Source organism: Micropterus salmoides, unplaced genomic scaffold, assembly GCF_014851395.1.
Source record: "Micropterus salmoides isolate LMB-PRFRI ecotype aquatic unplaced genomic scaffold, ASM1485139v1 Ms_hic_scaffold_1914, whole genome shotgun sequence".
NCBI lineage: Eukaryota > Metazoa > Chordata > Actinopteri > Centrarchiformes > Centrarchidae > Micropterus > Micropterus salmoides.
Window position 1 is genome coordinate 1 of NW_024041056.1, and position 25000 is coordinate 25000.

At 43.1% G+C, this 25000-nt stretch overlaps 3 protein-coding genes across 4 annotated transcripts; 2 read left to right on the plus strand and 1 right to left on the minus strand.

The window, feature by feature from the left end:
- The first annotated feature begins 11 nt into the window (after positions 1-11).
- dcun1d3 (defective in cullin neddylation 1 domain containing 3) lies at positions 12-4848 on the plus strand. The gene is made up of 2 exons (XM_038729961.1): positions 12-595; positions 2821-4848. The coding sequence occupies exons 1-2, from the start codon at positions 153-155 to the stop codon at positions 3362-3364; spliced, it is 987 nt and encodes a 328-aa protein (XP_038585889.1). The 5' UTR covers positions 12-152; the 3' UTR covers positions 3365-4848.
- Positions 4849-5048: 200 nt separating this feature from the next.
- Positions 5049-20916, plus strand: LOC119911147 (katanin-interacting protein). 2 transcript variants are annotated; one of them, XM_038729958.1, is made up of 28 exons: positions 5049-5149; positions 5666-5819; positions 7255-7343; positions 7623-7798; positions 8219-8331; positions 8434-8535; positions 8684-8833; positions 9086-9326; positions 9581-9712; positions 9921-10090; positions 10291-10397; positions 10657-10753; positions 10867-11076; positions 11597-11734; positions 12548-13415; positions 14264-15031; positions 15121-15329; positions 15627-15705; positions 15796-15973; positions 16138-16303; positions 16614-16780; positions 16871-16935; positions 17384-17494; positions 17948-18087; positions 18187-18288; positions 18393-18553; positions 19067-19152; positions 19248-20916. In XM_038729958.1, the coding sequence occupies exons 2-28, from the start codon at positions 5808-5810 to the stop codon at positions 19304-19306; spliced, it is 4896 nt and encodes a 1631-aa protein (XP_038585886.1). In that variant the 5' UTR covers positions 5049-5149; positions 5666-5807; the 3' UTR covers positions 19307-20916. The 2 variants fall into 2 exon arrangements, with proteins under 2 accessions (XP_038585886.1, XP_038585887.1); XM_038729959.1 differs by having other exon boundaries at positions 9921-10072.
- A 215-nt stretch (positions 20917-21131) lies between these two features.
- Positions 21132-22453, minus strand: LOC119911148 (cytochrome c oxidase subunit 6B1; the record flags this gene model as incomplete). The annotated part of the gene is given in 3 exon segments (XM_038729960.1): positions 21132-21388; positions 21920-22020; positions 22328-22453. Coding segments are annotated over 3 exon segments (261 nt in total). The 3' UTR covers positions 21132-21334.
- Positions 22454-25000: the final 2547 nt, after the last annotated feature.

The following is a 25000-nucleotide window of genomic DNA, read 5'->3' on the forward strand; positions in this document are numbered from 1 at the left end:
CTCTATGACAATTAATATTTCCAAATTGTTCCCCGTCTCAGGCTTGAGGGTATGTTGAGACGTCTCGCCAAGCCAGAGCAGAGGCGTCTAGGTGGTTCGGACGGGGACTGAAGGTGAGGTGGAACGACAGACGAGGGACCAGGGAGGAAGACATGGGCCAGTGTGTCACCAAGTGTAAGAATCCGACGTCTTCACTCGGCAGTAAGAGTGGAGACAAGGAGAGTGGCTCCAAGTCCCACCACAAGAAAGGAGGCAGTGCTGGTGGTGGGGGCCACAAAGAAGAGCCCAGTGCCCCGTGTAGCAAAACCACCAGTGAGCTGTCGAATGGCACCAAGGCCTTGGAGGTCACTGTGGAGACACCAGTCATTCCTGCAGTGTTGGGGGACACGCGCAAGGACGAGTGTCTGGATGGGGACGGGCTGTCAATTATGCGCATTGAGGAGCTGTTCTGCTGCTACAAGGATGAACATGAAGATGCCATCTTGGAGGAAGGCATGGAGAGGTTTTGTAATGACCTGTGTGTGGACCCAGCAGAGTTTCGTGTACTTGTTCTTGCCTGGAAGTTTCAAGCAGCTACCATGTGCAAATTTACTAGGTAAGGTGGAGTTTTTGGCAGTCGGGCTGTTGTTATCACTTGTATTTGTTAATCAGGATGAACTAGCATAGCTAATGCACAGTATCTGTTTCATTTGTCCCTGCCTTGATTTAATAACGATACAAGATGCCGTTTCTGCATTATCTGCAAACACTCATGGAGATAAGCACAGACTTCTTTAACTTGCATGTAAAACAACATGGCACATTTAATTTGCTATCATATTTTCCATATCTCTGTGTGTTTTGCTGGCCTAGTGTTTAATGCATACCATATAACTTCAACGCTCCCAGTTAGATTCCTTTTTTTGCATCTCATACTCATCTCAAAAACAAAAGCCATTCCCCGCTTCAGATGTTGAACATGAAGTTATAAAAATACCTGTTCTTGGTTTTGATTTAAAGTTGTCCAAAGAAATCCTGGATCCTGCTTCATGAAACTGGTCCTTCTGTTCCCTGTAACATGCGGTCAACTCTGTTATACCATGTAACATGACGGGGATTCCCTAAGTAAATCTGCAGGATTTGGGCCAATGAAGGCATTTTTTATTATTGGTTATATACAACCTGATCCATGTCAGGTCTTTTGCTCAATGTAACCCATTCACTCTGTACACGCCGGCTACAAACCCTCCTCAAGTTACTTGACAAGTCACTTTGTGTCTCATTTCATTGGCATTTCACAGGTGCCCCATGCCTCACAAGTGTTGCTGGTGTTGGCTGAAAACTGCAATTGAACTTGGATATTTTGTTCTTGCTTGATTAAGAGAGGCAGTCCAAATCTTTCTGCCACAGAGTTCTTTGCTGATACTATATAACAAAATGTACTAATGTGAAGGTATTAACTACATTTCTAAAGTAGATTGGCTGTGCTAATTTTAATGTAGGCAATGCAAGGGCAACCCCCTTCATGTTATAAGAACAGATGATTTGGCACACATCCACGGGACCAGCACTATGTCCAACAAGTCAGTGAGAGGATCTGCCCTTTTTCCTGACGAGGCACGTTGCTCCAGGCTGCTGCTGCCTGCGCCAGTGAACAATGAAAGAGATAAACATCCCTAGAAATGTTTTTTTTTTTTTTTTTCTTCCTGTTTTTAGAAATGCAAAGAAACTTAGACAACAATTAAAAAGTGTCCAGTAAGAGATACATTTAAGAAGAATGTATATTATAGCTATCATAAACCTTTAAGCACTTAACAGACAAATCATCTATGGGGCACCCCTTGACATAAGGGTTAAAATGTGGGCCGATAACTGCAATGTCATGGTTCAAATCTGTCTGGGGTCCTTTTTATTTGCATCTCTCTCCCTCGTTTCCTGTCAAGACATAAAATGCCCAAAATATTAAAGTATAAATATAACAAGAAAACAATCACCCACTTATCATGGAAGTTCACCGCATCTGGCGTCATTTTGTGTGGTTTCTGACATTGATCACATGTTTTCAGTCAATTATTGCCTGATACTGCTAAGCAAAACATCGTGTACCACTAATGACTAGCTTGATGCCTGATAACTACACCTCTAGCTACAGAAGCAACTTCCCCTCCCTGCACTGTTGGACTTATTCTTCCTTCTTTCACTTTGCAGTTGTTGCGCACACACACACACACACACACACACACACACACACAGTTTCCCACTGTCAGGTGGGTGGCACACAGGAAATGGATCCGGCTGTGTACTCCCACTCTGCAGTTAGTGTTGGAGATGAATAGGGCTGCCTGCTGGCCAGTTCACTTGTCACTGGCGCCCCTCTCTGATTTTTAACTCAGCACTTTTCCATCCAGAGGCTTTGGACAACACCACACTCTGGTTACCAACACGTTTCATTGTCAACTGATGCTTACTGAAGCTGTTTTAAATTACATTTGACTTTGAAAGCCTATGTTGTTGTATGGCTGGAGTATTTCTGCCTGGGTTGAGGTACACAACACCGGAGTAAATTAATGTCAGTGTTACATTGAAAGAATGATCAGTTTTCAGTACAAGTTTGAAATGTATTCTTTATCTGCAAACCTCCTTTGTCAGTGATATTTGAGGTGTAGTTATAAACACATTATACTATTGTTTTATTAGGTGACTTCACCAAGTTTTATGGAGCTCTTGTTAAGTGTAGCTGTTAGTTAGATCTGATGCTGTTCATTTAGCTGTGTTGAAAAGTGTGCTCTTTGCTTCTGGGCCTCATGTCAGTCTGATGGCCGGTCTTGTTTGTGTCACCAGGAAGGAGTTTGTTGAGGGCTGCAAGGCGATCCAGGCAGACAGCCTTGAGGGTATCTGCTCACGCTTCTCCTGCATGCTGGTGGACGCCAAGGGCGAGGAGAACTTCAAGGACCTGTACCGCTTCACCTTCCAGTTTGGCCTGGACGCTGAGGATGGCCAACGCTCGCTGCAGCGCGAAATTGCCATCGCCCTGTGGCGCCTGGTTTTCACCCAGGACACGCCTGTGATCCTGGAACGCTGGCTGGACTTTCTGGCGGAGAACCCCTCAAGCATTCGGGGCATCTCAAGGGACACATGGAACATGTTCCTCAACTTCACCCAGGCTGTTGGGTCTGACCTGAGCAACTACAGCGAGGACGAGGCCTGGCCCAGCCTCTTCGACACTTTCGTGGAGTGGGAGTTGGAGCGCAGGAAAAAAGAGGAGGAACAGGCACTGATGGCAAAGGAGGAAGAGGGGAGGTGTACTGAGACAGAGTGTTCTCCCACCACAGATAGACTTGAAACAGAGGGAAGCCGCGGCTCACAGACGTGGGGGGGCCACTGACTGGGAAGAGAGGATATGACCTACACATGAACTGTACATCTGTGAATCAGTGGATGAATATTAGTATTACCATTACAACTGTTCATTTCGCTCTCCTTTTCTGTTGGGGTGGGATTCCTGCTTTGCAACCTTTTCAATTTCTTTGGTTTTCGAAAGGGCTCTAAGAACTGTTTTAAGCACTTTTATTTAAGTTATTGTTTTACTTTCTCCTCCCATGAGTGTTTTTAGTAATTGGACATGTGGTCCATTTTAACCCACACCTAACTACCATAACCCAGCAGAGTTAGCTCAGCAAAGTCTTGGTTTAAAAAATGGGCGAGAGAAAGCTATAACCTTTTCCCACAATGATCATATAGACCGTTCATTTTGTCCTAGCAACACTGCTGATAAGTTTTGTACAAGGAAATAGTAAATAATAAAGAATAATAAGGGAAATTTGGGCAAGCTGTCTACAAATAATTACTTACTACCAAAACATGAGATTTACCATAAGGGTCAGGGTCTGTGAAATCATCTTTATTAAACTAATCTAGTTAGATTGAATGATTTTTACCTTGCAGTGCTTTGAGGATGAATTTGTTGCACTTGTATTGCCTTCACAAGTGTTGTCCTGCAATTAAATGCACACAGTAATGAATTACAATTCTGTCACAAGGGCATTTTATTTTTAAAATAATAATACAAAGTTGTGATATCAGTTTAAAATCCAAGTTGATTTCCATCGTAACAGACCCGCCCTCTCTTCTGCTTTGAGTGGTTTTGAGTGCTACTAGTGCAGTGGGTGGCTTAGCTTGTTTAAGCAGCTGGCCGTGCTCATTTTTGACCTCTAGCATGTACCATTTTGAAGTCCACCTATTTTCAAGAAGCAGTTAAGTGTATACAGCACAATGATGCTTGCTTTTCCTCAGATGCCTCACTGATCTCATTTTAAAGAAGTCCCAAATATGCCCAAGCGAGGTCTTGGCGATTACTCGAAGATGCCTAAACCTGTGTTACATTCAGGGCTGTTACACTGGGCGCCACGCAAAGCTTATATTGTTTACCTTCAGGAGTTTAAGAGTCTTCAAATCCTTGAACTGCTATACGAAAAAGAAAATTAAAAAATTGAGTGCACACTTCACAAATAATGTTGACGGCTGCTGGTGATGGTTGTAATGGATTGCACAAAACAATGGCATGCTTAGTTGCTATACTTGCAACGCTTTGCAGAGAGATTGATGTCAGTCACATTATTTCCATTTTAAACCTTTTCCAAGCTGATTGATCTTAAGAATAGCCTGGGGTGTTTTGGGATAAGCTAATGAGTGTTAACTAGACATACTGGCTAATCAAGTGTCTGTGATATGGGTCCAGAGTGGGGTAAGAGGGTGGCCATAACCCGATCTATTTGGTTTACATCTAATTGTTTTGTCAATCCCCTTTTGTTTTTATATAAAATGTATTGATTTATAATAAATAAAAACAGTGTTGACCTTTTGACTGACCAGGGAAAATCTGTGTGATTTTACTTCAGAGATCTTCTTATTTCTTTGTAACCTTATGCTACACTTAATGACATACTTGCACAGTGCTCAGTGCTCCAGCAGTGGTTTTGTGGAGGCTTGTGTGGATGTCGGAGCAGCTGGCAGAGAGCGGACTGGCTGGGGGCGTGTCTGACACTGATGCGGCGCTCCCCATTGGTGGACAGTTATCCTGGTTACCAACCAACACTGCACACTGGGCACATGAGAAAACACAGGAAAACTCGTTCATTTGAAAACGACAGACTATCAAAGTACAAGTACAGTAAGTATTTGTAATATTTATTCGAACCTCAGTAAAGGTTGTACGAAAATATGAGAGCAAAAGCCAGTTTTTGTGTTATTTAATGTTGTCTATAGAGACATGCTAACGCTAACTAGTTAGCCTTCCAGTTTGTTGTTAGCGCCGATGCTAACTGCTAGCGTTGCCAATAACCCCAGGAGTTAATTTGTGCTATGAACAGTTAACCCACAAAGGTACTGGAAACCGACAGAAAGCGTTAGCTAGCAGTGTAACGTTCACATAGTCAGAGATGGCTGGCGTGTTAGCTAACAATGCCACACAAATTAATAAAGGAAACGTTTCCAAACATCTGTCACCACCACCCTGCATAAACAGGTTAACGTTAAGGTATTACCGATGCGCTGTTTCAAGAGAGTTTTGACGAAAACCTGGTGTTTGTCTTGCGGATAATATGTGTTTGTTCTGATCAGTCGTCCAGCGGGTGGGGCGACATTTTAAACGAACTGCACACAAGGTAATTTAGGTTTTATGTCACAGGTAACCTTGGGGTTCTCAAATGTTCTCCCGCCGCAGTGGTAATCACACACAACACAGATTTCAATGACATGTTGGAAGAATAATCGGTCCTCTCCAAAATGTGGTAGAGGATTATGTGCACAGCATCATCTGCAGCCACACAATGGATAACGAGGTAAGCACAGATCGTTTTATGTTGCGACTCATCTGCTCTGTCAGTATAGTTTCAAGTTCACATCTGTCATGTTACTTGACATGAGACACTATCAAGTGATTTTCAGGACATTAATCTCAACAATGCATGCCATTTTGTACTGCATTATCTCAGTTGTCTCTTTGTTTCTCTGTACTCTGTCACTAACGAGTACTATGTTCTTCCTTCACATTTCTTTACTTCTCTTCTGCTCCTGACATTGACAGAGCTGTAGCCTAGTTGACTTGTAGAAACTAAGTAAGGGCTTTGGTTTTTCTTTGCTTGTCTTGCATGATGATTTATAATAATGGAATGGCATGAGCTGTGGGTGACTGTGTTGTGTGGACAAACTGAAGACACACCTATCAGTCTAATGTACCACAGGCTGCCCTTCTGTTGCTTCTGGCTGATGTGAAAGATGTATTTTTATAATAAAATCTTCTTGTCAGCAATTGCTTTTAAACACAAGAACACTCTAGACACACAACGTTTTAAGTGATTGTTCACATCAAAGATTTGTGACACGTATTGTCAATGCTACTTTCTTAGAAAGCACTACGCTTTATGTATTAATCAAGGAACCATTGGTGTAAGATGTAATAGCTCTTCTTCCACAGTTGTGCTCAACCCTAATGAGCACAGGGTATGCCCATCTTTTAAAGAAGTGCCTGAATTTGACAAGGCATGGATTCACAAAAGTGTTTGAATTATTCCACAGGGATCGCGACCCATACTGAGTCAGTAGAGTCCCTCAGTTAATGCATGTTTTTCAGTAGTGCCTCCTTCTGTGATCACTATTCTGCCTATTACCTATTCACCTCATCTCAAAATTGAAAGTCCGCAGGACTTTAGAGTCAACAAAATATTGTCAGGATCCCGAAAGCATCATGAGACACATGGTGTGGTCAAAAAACATCAGACTGTTCACAGATTGGTGCACCTTAAATTTAACAACGGTGTGTTAAAGTGATAATAATATCCTATTTAGGGCCCAAATGTGTTCACAGGCAAACATTCCTAATTTTTTAATCACATCTTTAACATCAGGATTGACACTAAATGTTTTATGATCCTGCTACCTTCCCTGCACCATGATATGTTTGAACAACCACATTTGGCGCCAAATGCCCTGTCATATTGCAAGTAAATGTGTTTTGTCTATCTACCATGTACTGAAAACTGAACATCTTGACTCGTTGCATGTGTTGATTCTTCATTCACTCAAGACTGGATGAGGAAGTTTTTTGCATAGATTTTGTGTTGTACAGAATAAAATGGATATTGATAGTCTGTGAATGTGAATACCTCCTTTGCAACAATGACGTGTAGTGTGACAGTCTGTTTTCCTCAAACAGCTGATGTTGGCTTTTCTGACTCTGCATCGCGCGCGTGTGTACTCATTTTCGTTTTCTTAAAGGAGGGCAAGACGTGCCAGGGAGAGAAGCTTGCGTCTACTGTGGATGACACTCTGGATGAATATTTAATCACCCTCCAGCACAAAAACAGGTGAAGTGTGAGCACATGCTGCTGGGGAGAGACAGATTGGATTTCACAGAGGAGATACGCAACTCCTCCCTGACTGTCAGTGCTGACCAATAGGAGCACTGATTGGTTCCTTGCTTAAAGATGTGAAATATGTGGGAGAGGGGGGTATAGAATAGTTTGAAAATGTGTGATGCTCTCCTGTGAGTCTTGAATCTTGATCTGAACCACCTCAAACCTGTGATACAACAGCTGCCAGATTTTTATCCAGAATCATAGTCACCTGTTTTCTTTGCTCCTCAGGATCCTAAAGCGCCTTAAAGTCAAAGACCCCAGGGAGATTGAGTTGGAACAGCTTGAGCAAGGTTTTTCCATTTATCTTAACGGAGCCAATGCTGAAACCAGTCGGAAGCAGCCAAAGAGCTCCAACCACAAGTCTGTCACCTCCCCACCTGCTTGGAGGCCTGCACGTACAGCCGGTATGCTGCTGTTGGACCAAAATAAACCCCTGACTCTCCTAAAGTAAAAACTCTTATATAAGACCTCATCATTTTTTTACTTCTCTATTGTGCCGGGGGAAATATAGTTCTTGGGCATTCAGTCATTTTTACACTGAAATTGAAAGCATACTGTGTTCTTGTTGCTTCTGTCATCCCCAGACCATATGGGACACCAGCTAATAGCCGCCACTCTTCAGCTTGTAGTTTACGTGGCGTGATCCCATGCCCAGTCCCAGTGAATAAATGATAGTGACAGTTGTAGCTGGCAGCCAGTTTTTTTTTTTCTTCCTTCCTCTATGCGCTGTGGACCATCTGCGTGTGTGTGTGTTCCTTTTCCTCTGAGGCAATAGTCTGGTGCAAGCTGCTCATGTTCCTTTCTATGCTGGTACTCATCGGCAGATGTCTGTAGAAGCGCCCACCAGCTAACTGAAGATAGTCGTAATATTGAGCAGACCCACAATAAGAGGAGCCACACCGCCCCAGGAAAGGTCCAGAGGAAAGAATGGGTACAGGTAGAAGCTTCTAATTACTTGCTATTGTAATCATTGTGGTGCAAGAAATATTTTTTTTATGAAATTACATATTACATTTTTCCTCTTCTGCCATGTATGCAGGATTCAGTCAGAATTCGAACAGAGGAAGGTCCAAGTTTGCAGATCTCCCCAGCAACTCGCTACTCTGAGGATTTTGAGCCCTATGAAAGCGTAGACATGGAGGTAGAGTGAAGACATAACAATGCCTACTAAGCCAGTGTGTGGGTGTTTTCCAGGGGAGGGGCTATGTGTCAGATGCAGCTGTCTGTGCTACTTTGCATCTCTCCATCTCTGCCATTTCCCCTTTATCCAATCACCTTGTTTCATACAGCCCTCTGGTCCACGCTCACCTCGCAGTCCCTGCTCCCTGAGGGACACCTCCAAAGTATCGCGCTCCCTCAGTTCAAGGTCTGAGAGCCAAGGGGGCCAAGCAAATCAGGAGCACAGTGAGAAGGTACTTCTCAACCTTGAGGAAGTGAAGGTGAGCAGAAGAAATATGTACGCTGTTTATTTCATCTTGTCAAAGTGGCACGAGATGCTGTGAATCATCTAAATTTGTTTTATGCTCCTGGGTGTTAATTTATGATATTGTTTCCAGTGGGAGCCAAACGAATCAAGGGAATGCTTAAACTGTCAGCATGCATGTGTGTACGTTTGCGCCTGTGAGTGCTTACACCGATGACTGTGTGTGCACATGGATGCATACATAAACGCTGACCTTTTTCTAAACTAGGTTCTGCGTCGGAGCCTGGAGGTTAGCATGCGGCGGAGCAACCGCGGCTCAGCGGGGGAGGAGTCAGACGAGGAGTGGGTGGAGGAGCAGATTGAGAGGGAGGAAAGCACTGAGAGTCTGGACGAACTGGGCCTGCCTCTCTCGTCCTCCAAGTCCTCCTCCAACCCTCGGCCCAGCGGCTCTCATAGCCATCTGGACTCAGCAAACCTCATTGTCCTGGACTTTGGGCCCTCACCTAAAGGTAGGCTTCAGCATCCACTTTCATATGTAGATTTGTTATTGATTTTTAGGGAGCGTCTGAATTGTCCAGAGTGGTCCCATTTCCACCTTATCTGCTTCATCAGCACTGGCCTGTACACATGGAGAATACTCAAGTACATTAGCTGTTTACGTGTTATGTTAGCCAACTCATCAGATGCAGAATGACACAGACCCTTGTATACCTCACAACCTCACAATATATTCCTAATCTGAAAAATGTCTCTGTTACTCCAGGTCGTAAGATTGAACGCTCTCTGTCTACAAAAAGGAAAGAAAACATCGACAGCTTTATACCCACCAAGCCTATGTTGGTGAAGAGCAAAACATTAGATAGGCCACCTTCCAAAGAAAGCAGGGATGGCCAGCGTAAGTCTACTAACACTTTCAAGTGAAGTCAGTGCTAAACTGAAATTCATTATTAACACGCACTAAAATTTTTCCCCACAAATGGCAGATTTCCCATTTTTGATGAAATCTCTATACTGACCCTTTCTAAAAATGTTTTATTATGTAGTAGCTGTTGGATATCATGGTGCATGATTGTTGCTTAAGAGACGTGTGTCTCTTGCTTAAGGGCCAAGGAGTCGGGTGGAGAGGCCCCTGTCAGTAGCCAGAAAGGCTTCTGTTGAGGAGCGGGACTCAGAGGAGATGGCGTGCAGGGTGCGCCAGGCCATCCAGAGAGAAAACGACCCTGTGCAGTGTGCTGAGCCCTTCAGCCGCAACACGGTCTGTCTGCTCCACGCTGTAAATGTTTTTTTCTCAACCGTTCATTTTCTGCTGATCCAGAGTACCTATACTATTACAGCCTGATGTCTCTTTTTATTGTACCGTATGTGCTCTTGGTTTTAATACAGTGATAGTGTTATGAGTTTGGCTAACATGTAAACTCTGTCCTTAAAGCTTATGGATTTCTGACTCTTCTATTATGCTTCCTTTTTATCCAGGACAGGGAACACCAGACAATGAATGGCTTAGTGCACCACAACAGCCACGGCAAGGATGAGAACAGTGTGACGTTGGCCATGCAGAGAATCACGCTCATGGGCCCCAGGTATGCTGACAGAATATGGCACATAAAGACACACATACTGTATATACAATCTGGCCTCTGAGGGATAGGACACCTGGTGCTTGGGGTGGTAAACCTGTACATCCTTGAGCTTCAGAGCAAACATACTAGTGATTTATAGCCTCTAACCTTGAAGAGTTATTTATCAGTGTAGCTGTACTCAGCCATCCATCACCACTAATATGAAGGTCAATGACAATAGACAAAGGAGCAGAGCTGAGAGTGTCATTCTTCTGTTCAGGCAACAACAGGAACTGCTGAAAGCCTTGGAAAATCTTGAAGCAGGACCCAGCTACAACATTGCTCAGAGTGTCAAAACAGACTATAGTAAGCAGCCGGTGAGTCAGTGACACAGTCTCGCAGTTCAGAATGAATAATCTTAGTACTGCCGGGTGTGATAGAGACATAAGTGTACTGAAGCGCTTGTTAATGTTTTGTGTTGTCATTGCAGAGAAGGCAGTCCTCGGCAGAGGTCACCCCAGCGTTGTATGTTACCATGGAGATCCTGTCAAACTGGGGGAATGCTTTGCAGGTTGGGCTGACTGAGCTGCAGTTCTTCTGCCTCAGAAACAAGAAGCTGTATGTGTCGCCTCACGACTTAGACATCAGGAACGCGGACTACCCCGGGAATCTGGGGGCGTTAGTCAACGGAAAGGTGAAGGTGAGTCTCTGCTGCCTGCTTCAGCGTCCTGTGTGAAGGATTTCTGGCGCGCAAATGAAATTAATGAAAATGTGCTAATTTTCTTTGGATAAAATTAAAAGTACAGTCGGCCTTTTTCACAGCAGATATTTTTACTTCTCTTAGCAGGAAAAGCACAGGTGTAACTAATGACATTAGTTATAGCTCTGTTCTATTTTATTGTCCCAGTAGGCCATGGCAGTAAACAAACGTGTACGATAATGGGGCTCTAAAGTGTGAACACCTCAGTGGGATGCAGCCATCATTAATATTAGTAATTAACTACAGATAAAAAATTATCTTTTGGCTACAAACTGTACTGTGTACTGTACTGTGCATTGTCCCTGCTAAGTAAACAATAATAAAAATAAATACATCTTTACATCTGTCTGTAAAAGGCCTACATACACGTTTAAGGTGGTTCTTGACATTTTTGAATGAATCTCACTATTTGCATAGACAAAGTATTTGCTGATTTTTGCCTGTCCTCTTGGGTTGGCAGACCACCAAAGAGCGTCACATGTGGACGTGTCCGTTCCACCCTCCCGTCCAGCTCTACTTCATCATCAGGAACACGGAGCGCTCCCCAGACTTTGGCATATCTCGCATCAAAATCTGGAACTACAACAGGAGCCTCAATGTATGTGCTTTTTAAATTTTTACTGATGTGTCATTACAGTTGTACAGAGTTGAAGTGTTAAATTACACTGATTCAATATAACCCATTCCACACATCTTTATCCCTCGCTCGAGTTCAGCGATTATTCATTTAGCTGTCTGCGGCACCAGAGCTCATAAATCCAACAAGCTTGTGTGTTGTCACTATAATACGGGTGACTGTTTTGGCGTGATTATGTCAGGGGTGTGGTCCTGTTTTTGCAGTGGCTGGCTGAGCTGCCAGTCAGACTGTCCAAATGTGGAACAGTGAGAGATTAGCCCCAGAGGATTAGTGTTAGGGGAAACGTGGGCTTCTGCCTCTCAACCTCACTGCTCTTCACAGATGGGTACAAAGATCCCATCATATCTCTTTCTATGTTACTACATCCATCTAGAATTACTTGATGTCTTGAACCTCTGAAGGTAAGGAGCTGTTGGTGAGGAACAGGTTCTAGGTTAACCTGGGTTTATAGTGGTGTACTGCCTAGAGAAACGAGCAGATTTGAGTTAGGCTTCAGCCATTTGTTAATGGCAGCCATGACGTGGTGTCTGTGAGAGCGCTAATTACTGCTAGCTTGGAGAGCTTTTACTCTGGATGCATTAGATACATTAATCAGTAGTGAATATATAAAAAATCCCCAAGTGATGTACTCAGTTTGATTAATTTGCATCTTATATCTTTACTTAAATATGCAGACATTATTTTATGTAGATGTCTTTAAAATTTTGTATCACAGCTGGGTTGCAAACTGTTGAACATGACAGTATATTCAGGTAAAGCTCTGTTTCTCTTTAGGATCTTGACATTGGTGCACGGCATATAAAGCTGTACCTTAACAGCACACTGGTGTTTGAAGGTGAGCTGGAGAAGGGCTGCGGCAGTCAGGTGTTTGACTACAGCACCACAATTGACCTGCAGGATTTCCAGGTCCCTGACTCCTTGTTTTCCAGCCCCTCGTCTTCAGGACACAATTTGCGGGGCGCCAGCCCCCAGCAGCATGAGGACAGTAAGAGTGGGGAGTTCAGCAGCACCCAGCGACACCATAGTTCGACTCCGCAGCCATCAGACGCAGCAGGTCAGGCTATGATAGAAATGCAGGAGAAATCACATACACTGCTACCAACCATGACTCCTTCACCAGTGGGGGTTTCATCCTCCGCTCGTCGCTCTGCCACACAAAGAAACTCCTTTGACCTGTCTGCCTCAGAAGAGCCCCTCTCTCTCAGGCAGCTTGTGGAGCAGCCTGCACCCGTGGAGCAGACAGTCACCACCCAGCCGTCCTCCTCACGAGTGGCCCCACAGTGGCTGCAGCCCCTGAACAGAGGAGCTCCAGAGGGCTGTGAAACCAACAGGGAGAGGCCCCGGTGGCTGGTGCCTCATCACTCCGCAGATCCCAAATCTCCAACATCCTCGTCCTCTTCTTCAATCCTCCCGGAGCTGCCCTGTAACCCAGGCCGGGTGTGCAGGGGGACGGAGAGGACAGTGAACGGGGGTCAGTGGAAGGCTAACTCTCTGGACCTGAGCTGTGACCTACTGGAGGAGCTCGGGGATCAAACGAAGGACAGGCCCATCAGCGGACGCAGGAGCTCATTCCGAAACACTGCAGTCACTGGCAGGCAGACAGAGGAGCATCACCTCAGGTCTACTGCACTGTCAAACACAGGTAGGAGATGCTACTTCCTCTGCTGTTATAATACTTATACACAGAGGGACACTTTTATATGTTTATTTCCCCCTTGTTCTTTTTTGTGCTGTATTTCACCTATTATTAACCAATCAGACAACTCAACTTTGATCTTACAGTTAACTCTTTTAACTGTAAGATCAAAACTTCTCTCATTATCTCTACAGATGTCTTTCTGAACTTAAATAAGATTATGGAAAGGGGTAGATTGTCGTGGTACAAAGCTGAGTTCCTCTTTTATTAGTGGGTTTATTTGGGGTTTATAATACCTCTATTTCTCAGACTATATAAATAAAGTGCTTGATTTTAGGGGCTGTACCTTCCAATGTACATCCCAATGAATACTGTATGTTATTTACACTGAACAAAATTATAAACGCAACACTTTTGTTTTTGCCCCCATTCATCATGAGCTGAACTCAAAGATCTAAGACTTTCTCTATGTTCCCAAAAGGCCTATTTCTCTCAAATATTGTTCACAAATCTGTCAAAATCTGAGTTAGTGAGCACTTCTCCTTTGCCGAGATAATCCATCCACCTCACATGTGTTGCATGATGCTGATCAGGTAGCATGGGTATTGCACAGGTGTGCCTGAGGCTGGCCACAATAAAAGGCCACTCGAAAATGTATATATTCCTCTTACCTATGAACACATTTTAAAACAAGGGAACTGGTAAATAAACAGTTTTGTGGATGGCAGCACAACATTTATTAACATGCTTTTTATTCTTGTATTCCCTGTTTGATGATAAATGTTGAGGCAGGTTTACAGTGAATCTTATTTTCAGTGGCTTGTTAGTATTTAATAGCTTTATGTATTCTCCAGAGGAGCCGATGTCACTGGTGAGCACCAGCAGGAGGCAGTGCACTTCTCTGGCCCAGCAGCACAGCCAACAGGACGACACCCTTATGGAATCCTGGGACTCTCTCACTAAGTTCAACCAGTGCCAACGTGGACGCATCTCCAACATGGGCTTCGAAGGTGACATCTTTGATGAGTTCCTCCAGCGCCAGGGCCGTGGGCCACCCACAATCCCAGTCAATCCCTCCACAGCACCCAGGAGCCCACTTTCCTCATTGACCACTCAGGGGGCAGTGTGTGAAGGCCCTGATGATGATCCATCCATGGAGCGGGAGGACGAGTTTGAGATCCCGGTGCTCCCCCAGGGCCAAAGGCTAGTCATCAACATCCTGTCCACCTGGGGCGATCGCCACTACGTGGGCCTCAACGGCCTTGAGGTGTTCAGTTCCAGTGGCGTGCCCCTGCAACCTGCTCACATCCGTGCTGATCCCCCAGACATCAACATTCTCCCCGCGTACGGCAAGGATCCACGTGTGGTCACTAACTTGATTGATGGTGTTAATCGTACCCAGGACGACATGCATCTTTGGCTAGCACCATTCACCTCTGGTTGTAGCCACACCATCTTCCTGGACTTTGGAGCTCCCTACCAGGTGGCCATGATCCGAGTGTGGAACTATAACAAGTCACGCATTCACTCCTTCCGAGGGGTGAAGGAGGTGGAGATGCTGCTGGATGGAAGGTGCATCTTCAGGGGCGAGATTGCCAAGGCCTCTGGGACCCTGTCCGGAGGTAGCTGAACAGAACGGCCACACATGAATTGAAGCTGCTTTTGTGAGTTACTTTTGATCAACTTTTTCCTCACTCTGCTGTCACTTCAGAGCTGGAGCAATTTGGTGACACTATCCTGTTCACCACTGATGATGAGATCCTGGAGGCTATGTCTCGTTATGATGAAACCTTCTTCAGTGAAGGTGAGGGTCCCGAGGGCCTGGTGTATGAGGAGGAGCTGCAGAGGCCGCGCACCGCTGATGGAGAGGGAGAGGAAAGACCCTTCACACAGGCCGGTTTCCGAGAGGAAGACCTCATAGTAAGTAAAGGCCTTATCAGCAGTGAGTACAGACTTTCATAGTGTTTTTAATTTTTTTAATTTTCTATTATGTGTATTGGTGTTAAACGTCAAATTCAAATGCTTGTAATTAAAGGCATCTTATTCCCAAATGTGACAGTGACACATTCAAACAATCTGTTCAGCGAAACATGTCATACAATTTCATTGTGTGGGAACCACTTGCTAAGAAAGGGCAGTATAGTAAATTTGCCTTCTTACCATCAACCGGCGAGTGTACAACCATTATGGTTTTAATGTGTTCACATGTTGTCTTAGTTGAAACTCCACCTCAACCCCACTGTGAGTCTGTCTGAGGAGAACATGGATCATAATCCTGGGCTTTACACTGGAAAGTGTGAGTAAATAATCAGCATCCTGTCATCACATGTTCAGTTCTCTGTTTTGTTGTTTGGATACTGACAAAAACTGTTTCCCTCCACTGCAGGCCTTAGACTACAGCTGGTGTTAACTTGGGGGGACTCCCATTACATGGGCCTGACAGGACTGGAGGTGGTGGGGAAGGATGGAGAGAGTTTACCGTTAGACCTCAGTATGATGGCTGCCTCACCTAGAGACCTCAACGACCTGCCTGACTACGGGCGCGACCTACGCACACTTGATAAGTACGTATATATGCTTTATGAGAATCTCTTCATATCATTTTCTACATCATATGAACACATCCTTGCTTCCACGACCCTGCTATCAAGAAAATCTAATTTCACAATCAAACTAAATACTTTCAGTCAGTGTAGTGCAGTCTTCAGTGTCTGTTTTCTTTACCTAGGCTTATAGATGGCAACAACATCACCACTGATGATCAGCACATGTGGCTGATCCCTTTCTCCTATGGAGAGCCCCACACCTTGAACATTACATTCAGCAAGGTCCAGACCATCGCCGGACTCCGTATCTGGAACTACAACAAGTCTCCTGAGGACTCCTATAGAGGGGTGAGACACTTTTCTACCAGGCTGTATTTGCTATGAAGGTGTAGACCAATGCAAGTTCCATTTAAATAATAATAGTAGATTGTATACATCAACATAATACTACATATACATACTATAATATAATACATCATAAACTGTGAAACACTAAATATGATAAATTACATTACAGTGTCAGTTGCTTCAGGTGGAGCCAGAGATCATTGATGTTTTTGGATTAGTTATTACCACAAGTTTTTACATGTAACAGGCCGTGCTCTACAACAACAGCACAGCAACACATAAAACACAAGTCTCTACAACTTTGGTTCAGGTGAAGGTGATCCATGTGTTCCTGGATGATGTTGCCATCTCACCATTGGAGGGCTTCCTGATCAGGAAAGGACCGGGCAACTGTCACTTTGACTTTGCCCAGGAGATCCTCTTTGTAGACTTTCTCCAGACGCCCACGGACACAAAGAGTGTAGAGGACTACACCAAGTATGAGCCAGAAATTTTATAAGCATGTGCTGTTATTTCATGAGAAAGTTTGATAATTGCATTTTTTAATTTCTAACGTCTCTAAATCAGAGGAAGCACTAAGAAACAAGAAAAGGCCAGCATGGACTACGAAGCTCCAGTCATGCCTTGCGGATGTATCCTTCTGACACTGTTCAGTGTTTTCCACTGAATAACAGTGTAAATGTCATTTATTTATTTAAGTTTAAAAATGCCAAATGTGGATTGGGGAAGCCAGCCTGAATATATACTGTTCATGCACCCTGTGAGCCATCATCAGTTCATGCCAAATGAAGGATCTGTTCTGATGTGTTTTTTAAGACAAGGGCTGTGTTGCAAATCACGACGCTCCCTATTTAATTAACACTGCATTGTAAAGTGAGCAAAGTAGAATTTGCATTTATACAGTGTAGAGCATTGCACCTTGGATTATTAGCAGAAAGTAATGAGGGTGCGGTGTAGACTAATAATAAAGACACTCAGGTAGAATGGTGGAAGTTGTAAATTGAGCACTATATAGTAACTAGGGAGTGACTTTGGACACAGTCTGGGCCTGATGTGTGCTCCTTGACCTTCACCCGTCAGTCATCTTTCAGCTGCAGCTGTTAACATCCTGGGGTGACCCATACTACATCGGACTCAACGGCCTTGAATTTTATGACCAGAACCATGAGAAGATCCGTCTCAGTGACAACAGTATCCTTTCATATGAGTTTAAGTCGACATTTATGCATCGATCTTGACCTGAACTCGTTTCACCAGCTAGAATATATCCACATAATCTTTCACCATTGCGTGGTTAAGAATAAAAAAAGATTGAGTTTTCATGTCACAAATTATGGATATTCTCCTCTTAACTCTTATCCAGAGGTATAAATATTAAAATCTACCTTGATACCATGAAGGATTATTGTGTTCTGTCGTCATATTGGTCAAATCAAATGAAGATACTATAATGAGGGGTTGCAATGTAACTAACTAGTAATTTTGGAGAAATTCGGACATAGCTGAATTCATGTCAGTGCCAATATTAAAGTGACTGTAATATGGCTTTACTTCAGACAATGTGAATAGTAAATTTGTTATTGCAGTTGAAGGAGTATTATGTGTGTAAATAATGCGTCTGTTCCTCAACATTATGTCCACCAGACATTGCTGCTTTTCCAGACAGCGTGAACGTACTGGACAGCGTGAGCGGTGATGTGAGGACTCCAGATAAATTAATAGATGGAGTCAACAGTACCCACGATGGAAGACACATGTGGTTAGCCCCGGTGCTCCCTGGACTGGTGAGGATTTGAGGGCGAGAGGATAAGTGGCTACAGTGCATTCAGATAACACACTCAGAAGTTTTCCAGTACATTTGTGTATTGATTATTTCCACGTAGGTAAACCGCGTGTACGTCATCTTTGATCAGCCGGTGACGGTGTCCATGATCAAACTGTGGAACTACTCAAAGACACCACAGAGGGGAGTTAAGGAGTTTGGGGTATGTCCTCTCTGTCTGCTGTGAGCTGGGTGATCACTTATTTTTCAAATTTCTTTTACATTTGGGCCTCAAGCGGCAATCTGTGTGTCTGTCTGTGTGTACAGCTGCTTGTGGATGACCTCCTGGTGTACAACGGCATCTTGGACAGTGTAAGCCATGTGGCACGAGGCATTCTGCCTACCTGTGATCCAGTGGTGCCCTACCACACCATCCTGTTCACAGACAATGCCTTCATTGCACACCGTGAGAGGAACACTGTCATCAGGTACCCAGGATTTTTTAGGATGTAGATATATGATTTGACTACTTTGTTTCATGGCTAATTCAAGACCATCTGATATACAATTCAAAGTCTAAAACAGAGAAACTGTTGGATTGACAAAGAAGGTTAGATTCAACCCTATTGTCCCAAAGTGGTGAGTAGTTTTGAACAGAGATGTGCTCTTCTCCACTTCAGCCCCCGTGGCAGCAGACGCCACCAACAGTGAGTAACAGAGCCTATGAAAGCCCCTGTGTCAGCACCTCCCTGTGGTCAATCCTTGTATTGAAGATTCCTCCAGTGCCCATCCCACACCTTTCCTTACCACACGCTTGACTTGTGATGCCTCAGTCCCTGCTCTCTCCCCTTCAGTACCTCTCTAGCCCCATCTTTGGTCTCAAGGCCTGGACCTGCTGGCTTCAAGCTTTGTTATTAGTCAGTCCTCCATTTTGTGATGTCCCCTGTTCCAGTTTTCCACACATCAGATTTACTTCCTTCCTTTTTCCTGCTGTGTTGCAGTAATTATGTGGAGGATCAAGATGTGAAGATGACCAATGAGAATCAGATTGTCCATCACAACAAGAAGAAGCAGACCGCAGATCCAGGTGAGTCAGGGAAATACTGTATGGCATTCATCAATTAGGCAAATTTTAATGTGCTAATTCTTCACTAAAAGCATATTTGTTCTGCCTAAATGCAGCTCTTCGGCCTAAAACCTGCATGACTGACGGTGGGAAACACGGAAAAAGGAGGTACTGACAGACAGGTGATGGCAGACGTGGATTAAGTGCTCACACAGAGAGAGCAAAACGGAAAGGGAGAAGCTATGGCAGATTTGTTAAGCCCACTTTTTGGTGGGTGACCTCTGAAAAACCTCCCTTGGTTTGTAACGGTGGCTTGACAGTGGCTCACATGGTCCACACTGAAGAGGACAGAGTTGCATACAATATAACAATGGGTTCGCGCACACACAATTCCACTTTATGGTTGGATTACTCCCTTTTCCCTTGCTGTGAAAACGTACCCCCACAGACACGTTATCCTGAACACGTACTGTATGGTTTCCCCGGTCGTCCTTCCCACAGTGCCAGGATAAACCTGTGAGGCTGCATTTTATCAGCCCTATTATTGTGCCTAGTACTAAACACTATATCTGTGGCTGCTACTTGTGACTTTTGTGCTGCACATTTAAATGCTGCTTGTGGCATGTAAATACTAAAAGAAAAAAACCCTTTTAAGGCCACATAAATACACTCTCACATCAGGATGTGGCCAATGCTACGATTATTAATTAATTGTATCCACTGATGAGCCTAGACCATCAGCCCTTCGCCTAATGGGTATTAGCCGTTAACTGACTAACACTCCCACCTGTGCACCAACCAATAGTTATGCTATGCAGACACTAATTTATATCTATTAATTATTTATATCTGTTGGCTAATATATTTCAAAGCCTAAAGTGTTTCCAGAGAGGTTTTCACCTTTTGGAAGATTTATATCAATGGCTAAAGGGGATAAAGTTGTAGTTGAAAAAAATACAGTGGTCAGGCTTTTGTACATTTCAACTTGAATAAAATGAAAACTGAAGCTGTATAAAGCTTCAGACTCCACACTTGAATCTTCAGCATATATTTGGCTTCACAAAATTAGTGCAGTATATTTTGTTTCTACTCAGCATCAGGTAGAGAAGAAAAAAAACTTCAAATCCAAGTGACCTTTACTGAAGTTGCTATAGAAGGTAAATAGATTTAGGTAGATTGTTTTGGAGGGAAACCGTTCTTGAGCCAGTAAAGCAGTTTTAGTAATTTGATTGGAAATAGAAAAAAACAAACATCTACATTTGCCGGTTTAGATTTTGAGTAGATTCAGTAACAGGCAACTTCTAATATGCAATTACTATAATCTTACCTCAAATTGAGAAGAAAAGGGATTTATCTGATTCTACCTTCACTATAATACTTGGTAGTTGGTGTTGTACTATTCATTCATTCAATATTTACTGTACTAACATGTTGCATGGGAAAGTCTCTTCAGCAGTAGCTGTTATCATCCTTAAATGTTAGACACTTTTGTTTGAAAGAGTCTTTACTGCGTCATTGAGTCCAGTTAAAAATGATTTCATACTCCTTCCACATGATGGGAGTAATTGTATATGACATGCAGTTTTATGTATTTAATTTCAGTGCGTCCAACAGCAACAATAGTCCTTACTCTGTATCTCAGTCCTGCTCTGTAGGGTGGTGGCTATTATTGTATGTGTGACATTTAGTGTTTTGAAATATTTAATTATTTTTCTAATCTTGACTAAATATGTATATTTGATGTAGGTTTATTTGAATGAATAAAATTTAAAATGGCTTTGTTCACATTTGTAGTTCTTTTTTTTAAGGTCTGGTCTGGATTGACCAGCGTGAAAACATGACCATGCCACAAAGAGTTGCTCAACGGATAATACCTCTGTGAATGTGGGCGAATGACAGATTTGAACCCACACTGTTCTGAATTAACACAAAGTATCTATTAAAACTGTCTGTCTGTGGGATGAATAGTTAAGAGAAAGAAACATAGGCGACAACTGGGCTACTTAAATATATCCTGAGAGACTTTAATACGGAGTCTGCTGTACATCTTAATAGTATGTTTAAGGAATGACCATTCAGATACAGGACAGGGCATTAGTAGTGGAAAGATGGTGATGGAGCCACACAGTCTCGCATCACTTATACAAACATTTAGCTGAAAAGATCACATCTTTATAGTCCAACAGCTTTGGAGATGGCCATCTTAGATTTTCCCTGGAAAGGTCCCCTCTTCTCTCTGGTCATCCCATTTCTGGATCTGAAGGGACAAAATTTCAGGGGGAAAGTTATTTTGAGACACAGATAGTATTTTTTTTTTTTAATGATTATTCATAAAAGTTCAGAAAACGACAGAAACCTATTAGTGAAAAATGTCATTGTCAGTGGTTTGTCAGTTTAAGGAGAGTCGATAATAAATTTCTAATGTTCAACAGTCAATATTTAAAAAAAAAAAAAAAGTGGAAGGCCTTATCCCTGGGATTTTGCTTTAAAAGTAACTTGAAATAGGCTGCATCTCCCTGGATTTTTAATGGGGCTGAGAATTATTTAAAGGGATCAGAGTCTTATTTTGGACAGAAATGCTTGATGTTGTTTTGATTCTCAGGAAGGGTCAGAGACTCACAGGAATGTGAGGAACGATAAAGTTGTTTGACCCCTGCTAAACAAACTCAGCCCACAAAGGGGAGAGTACCATGTATATCCTGCTATTACTATTCAACCTGCACATGCCTTTTTTTGGACAGTGGTCTCTCTCGTAAAAAAAAGCTGAGATGCAGAAAACAATTTTTACCCAGGATATGGGGCAGAGCGATTTGTAGACCCTTTTGTACCAGTCACATGGGGCGGTGTCCACTCCTTTAGCATCCAGAGCTTTCTGGCAGCGGTGATAGTCTATTAATATAGAAACAATAACAACAGTGAATATTTTAAAAAGCCTGTGGCCTCGATCAGTGTTTTAAGGACAGGTCAGTGACCCTCAAGAAATCTCAAACTGGACTGATCTCCAGCCCAGAGGTCAGGGGTCAACACATCTAAAGACCTTAGATGAGCTGTAAGGCATATTTTACATAAATATCTTATAGCCTATTTTAATATGTAGATGGCCCAGTGTCTTCTTGTTAATTGGTTGTTAAATTAGTAGTGTTATTTTCACTTAGAAAGGTGACAAAAGTGCTTTGACCTTGACATGCAGTCTTACCCAGGTAGTTGGACCAGCAGTTCCTGGTCTGGTTCGCGTTGGGGAATCTGGCATCAAAGGGAGCAGTGCGATATTTCTCAAGTTTTGCCTGAATGTCCTCAGCCATGTTCACCTCTGTCAAGAATACTGTACGCAAAAGGTAACATATTTTTCAGTCACCAAAGGGAAACTCGTTTTAGACATATAGACCCATTATGTGTCAACTGAAGAGAAACCGACATATACACCTATCGTTGAAGCCCAGATGCATTTAACCTTTACAGTGGAGGGTCTGCTCTGTAGCTGAAGATGCTCACCGACGACAGCCTCAGCGGAGGTTTAGCCTATTTTGGGGGAGATTAAGGGGTGCCGCATGCAGCAAGGATGTTTCTAGAAATGTAGAGCTTACATCAAATAGCCTAATCCTTTCACTGATCAAAGATTATATAGGCTATGCGGCCAAACAAGCGTTTATAATAGCAATATTACCACAAAATGCGAAAACCAATTGGTGAAAAAAAATGGCTGAAAGCTTATCAATAACCCTTAAAAGCATTTCCTCCTACACAACCCAGTTTCTGTTTCCCTTATGATACAAATAGTAAATAGTCTTCTTATTTAATTTGACCAAGGCGATTAATTGCTATCACAAGTTAAAAGTTACAGCTTGTGATAGGCCTAATAGATATAAAAATTACAAACGAAACTCAAATTACTGGTATCATTTTCAGGCGCGGCAGCGGAGCCTCTTTTTTTTTTTTTTTGATAGACTAACTCTTTCCTCATAATGTATGTAGGCTATCGGTAAGTGAAGTGTGTCTCGAAAATAGTTTAAAAAAAATTAAAGTCATGCAAATAAACATTACCTTTTTAGCAGCTGCTGGCTCGAGCTCAGTATGACTTTTATACCGGACGGTCAAAGTGTGCCTTTCCAGCGATATGCAGTGTGCTTCCCCCCCTCCCTCCCGCGCGCGCTGCTGTATGAAGATATCGCCGCCGTGCAGTCCCATCATAACGATATGGCGGACTCAGGTCACATTGTAATGACAGACATGCCGACTCACGGCTCAGAGTACTTACACACGTTTTAAGTGATGAGCGGGTAATGAGAGGCAACTGGGATGAAGGAAAGACACCACAGGAGCAGCACGCCGGTGTTTTGTAGCGTTTAATTACACCTATGTCACAGTTTCTTCACAAAACGAAAGTAGGCTATTGTGGCATTCAGCATTTTGTTAATCATTAATATATGTTTGCAGGGAATGCGTATTTAAGGTATGTCAGGTGGATTTGGGAAAGACAGCGGTGCGTTTTTGTCTTCCAGCACTTGACGTGTCCTTATGAGTTGAATTAACGCGTGAGCAGCTGGCAAAGGCTCAGTTTGTCAAAACCAGGAACTCTGTCAAGGAATTGCAGCTGCCAGGTCATGTGGGGCGCCAGGTGAACAGATTATGAACGCATTCCTTATTAATGTGGCTGGATAGCCTACAGAAGCATATTTGTGTGGGCAGGTTGCGCACTTTCATCCAACTTCAGGAGCACTGATTTAAAACTCCTGATCTGAAAATGGTAGGTGGGATGTTCACATTAATCCCACTTTACTGGTGAAACGCGTCCACCAGTATCCTCATTATGACCCTAACCGCCTCCCATGCATCTTTTCCTGCCGTGCACGGTTTTCCGAGAAAGGTTATGTCACCTACAGGGAGCAACTTTCCAAATCCATTCCCCAGAGTAACACAGGAAGGCACGAGTCCGTCAGCTGCCGTGCGTCATAGTGCGACGCGCCGCAATTATTTAGGGAATAAAGTGTACAGTGCAGCCACCCGCGAGACGTGACTGACTCCAGTACATCCATGGACACTAGATCGACAAGCAGCTCGGCCTGCGCTATAATGCGCATGACTGAAGTATTGTGTCGCAATGCATTTAACAAGTGTCTACATTACAACGCAAGTGGTTTGCTTTTATATTATTGGTTAGGACATAGCCTATAGGGATATCAAGAGGTGACTGCGCGGTATTTCATTCTGTTTGATAAAATATCGGACAAAATTTGTTTTAATGAGATATATTGTAAATTAATTTAACCTTAAGTCATTAAATATTAGATTAATTCGTTTTTGTTTTGTCATATTTATGACACTGCACTTGTCAAAGTAAAAAACATGAACATTGACCAAAATCAGTGTGCCCCCTCCCTTTACAAAATACACCCATATAGAGTACTCTTTTCATGGTGGTGAACACAGGCAAAATAAATCATCTTGAGCTGATGTCCCTCATTAAAACAAACGGTATGCTGACATGTAGACAAAAGGAGCTAAAGGATTGCATTGCTTTACCTGAGTTTGCTTTTGCAAAGAGGGCTCTACAATAAGAAAGATGCCCCAGGGGTTTTCTATTTTCACTGTATTTGCTCCTATAATAAGACATATGACATTAAACAAAAGCAATTATTTTAAAATAGTTTAATATTGCTCATATTCAAACATATCAAGTCAGAAAGAAAAGCCAGCTCTAACAAAGGCCTGTCCCACAGGTTCAATAGAATACCGCAAAAACTACTCATTTTCAATTATCTAACTGTAAATCACTGAGAAAGAAAGTGCTTTGTAAAGGAGCCCTAAACCCACAGCAGTGACTCAATATTATGTAGACGCTTTAAGGCTCAGCATGAAGTGCCTCAAAGGT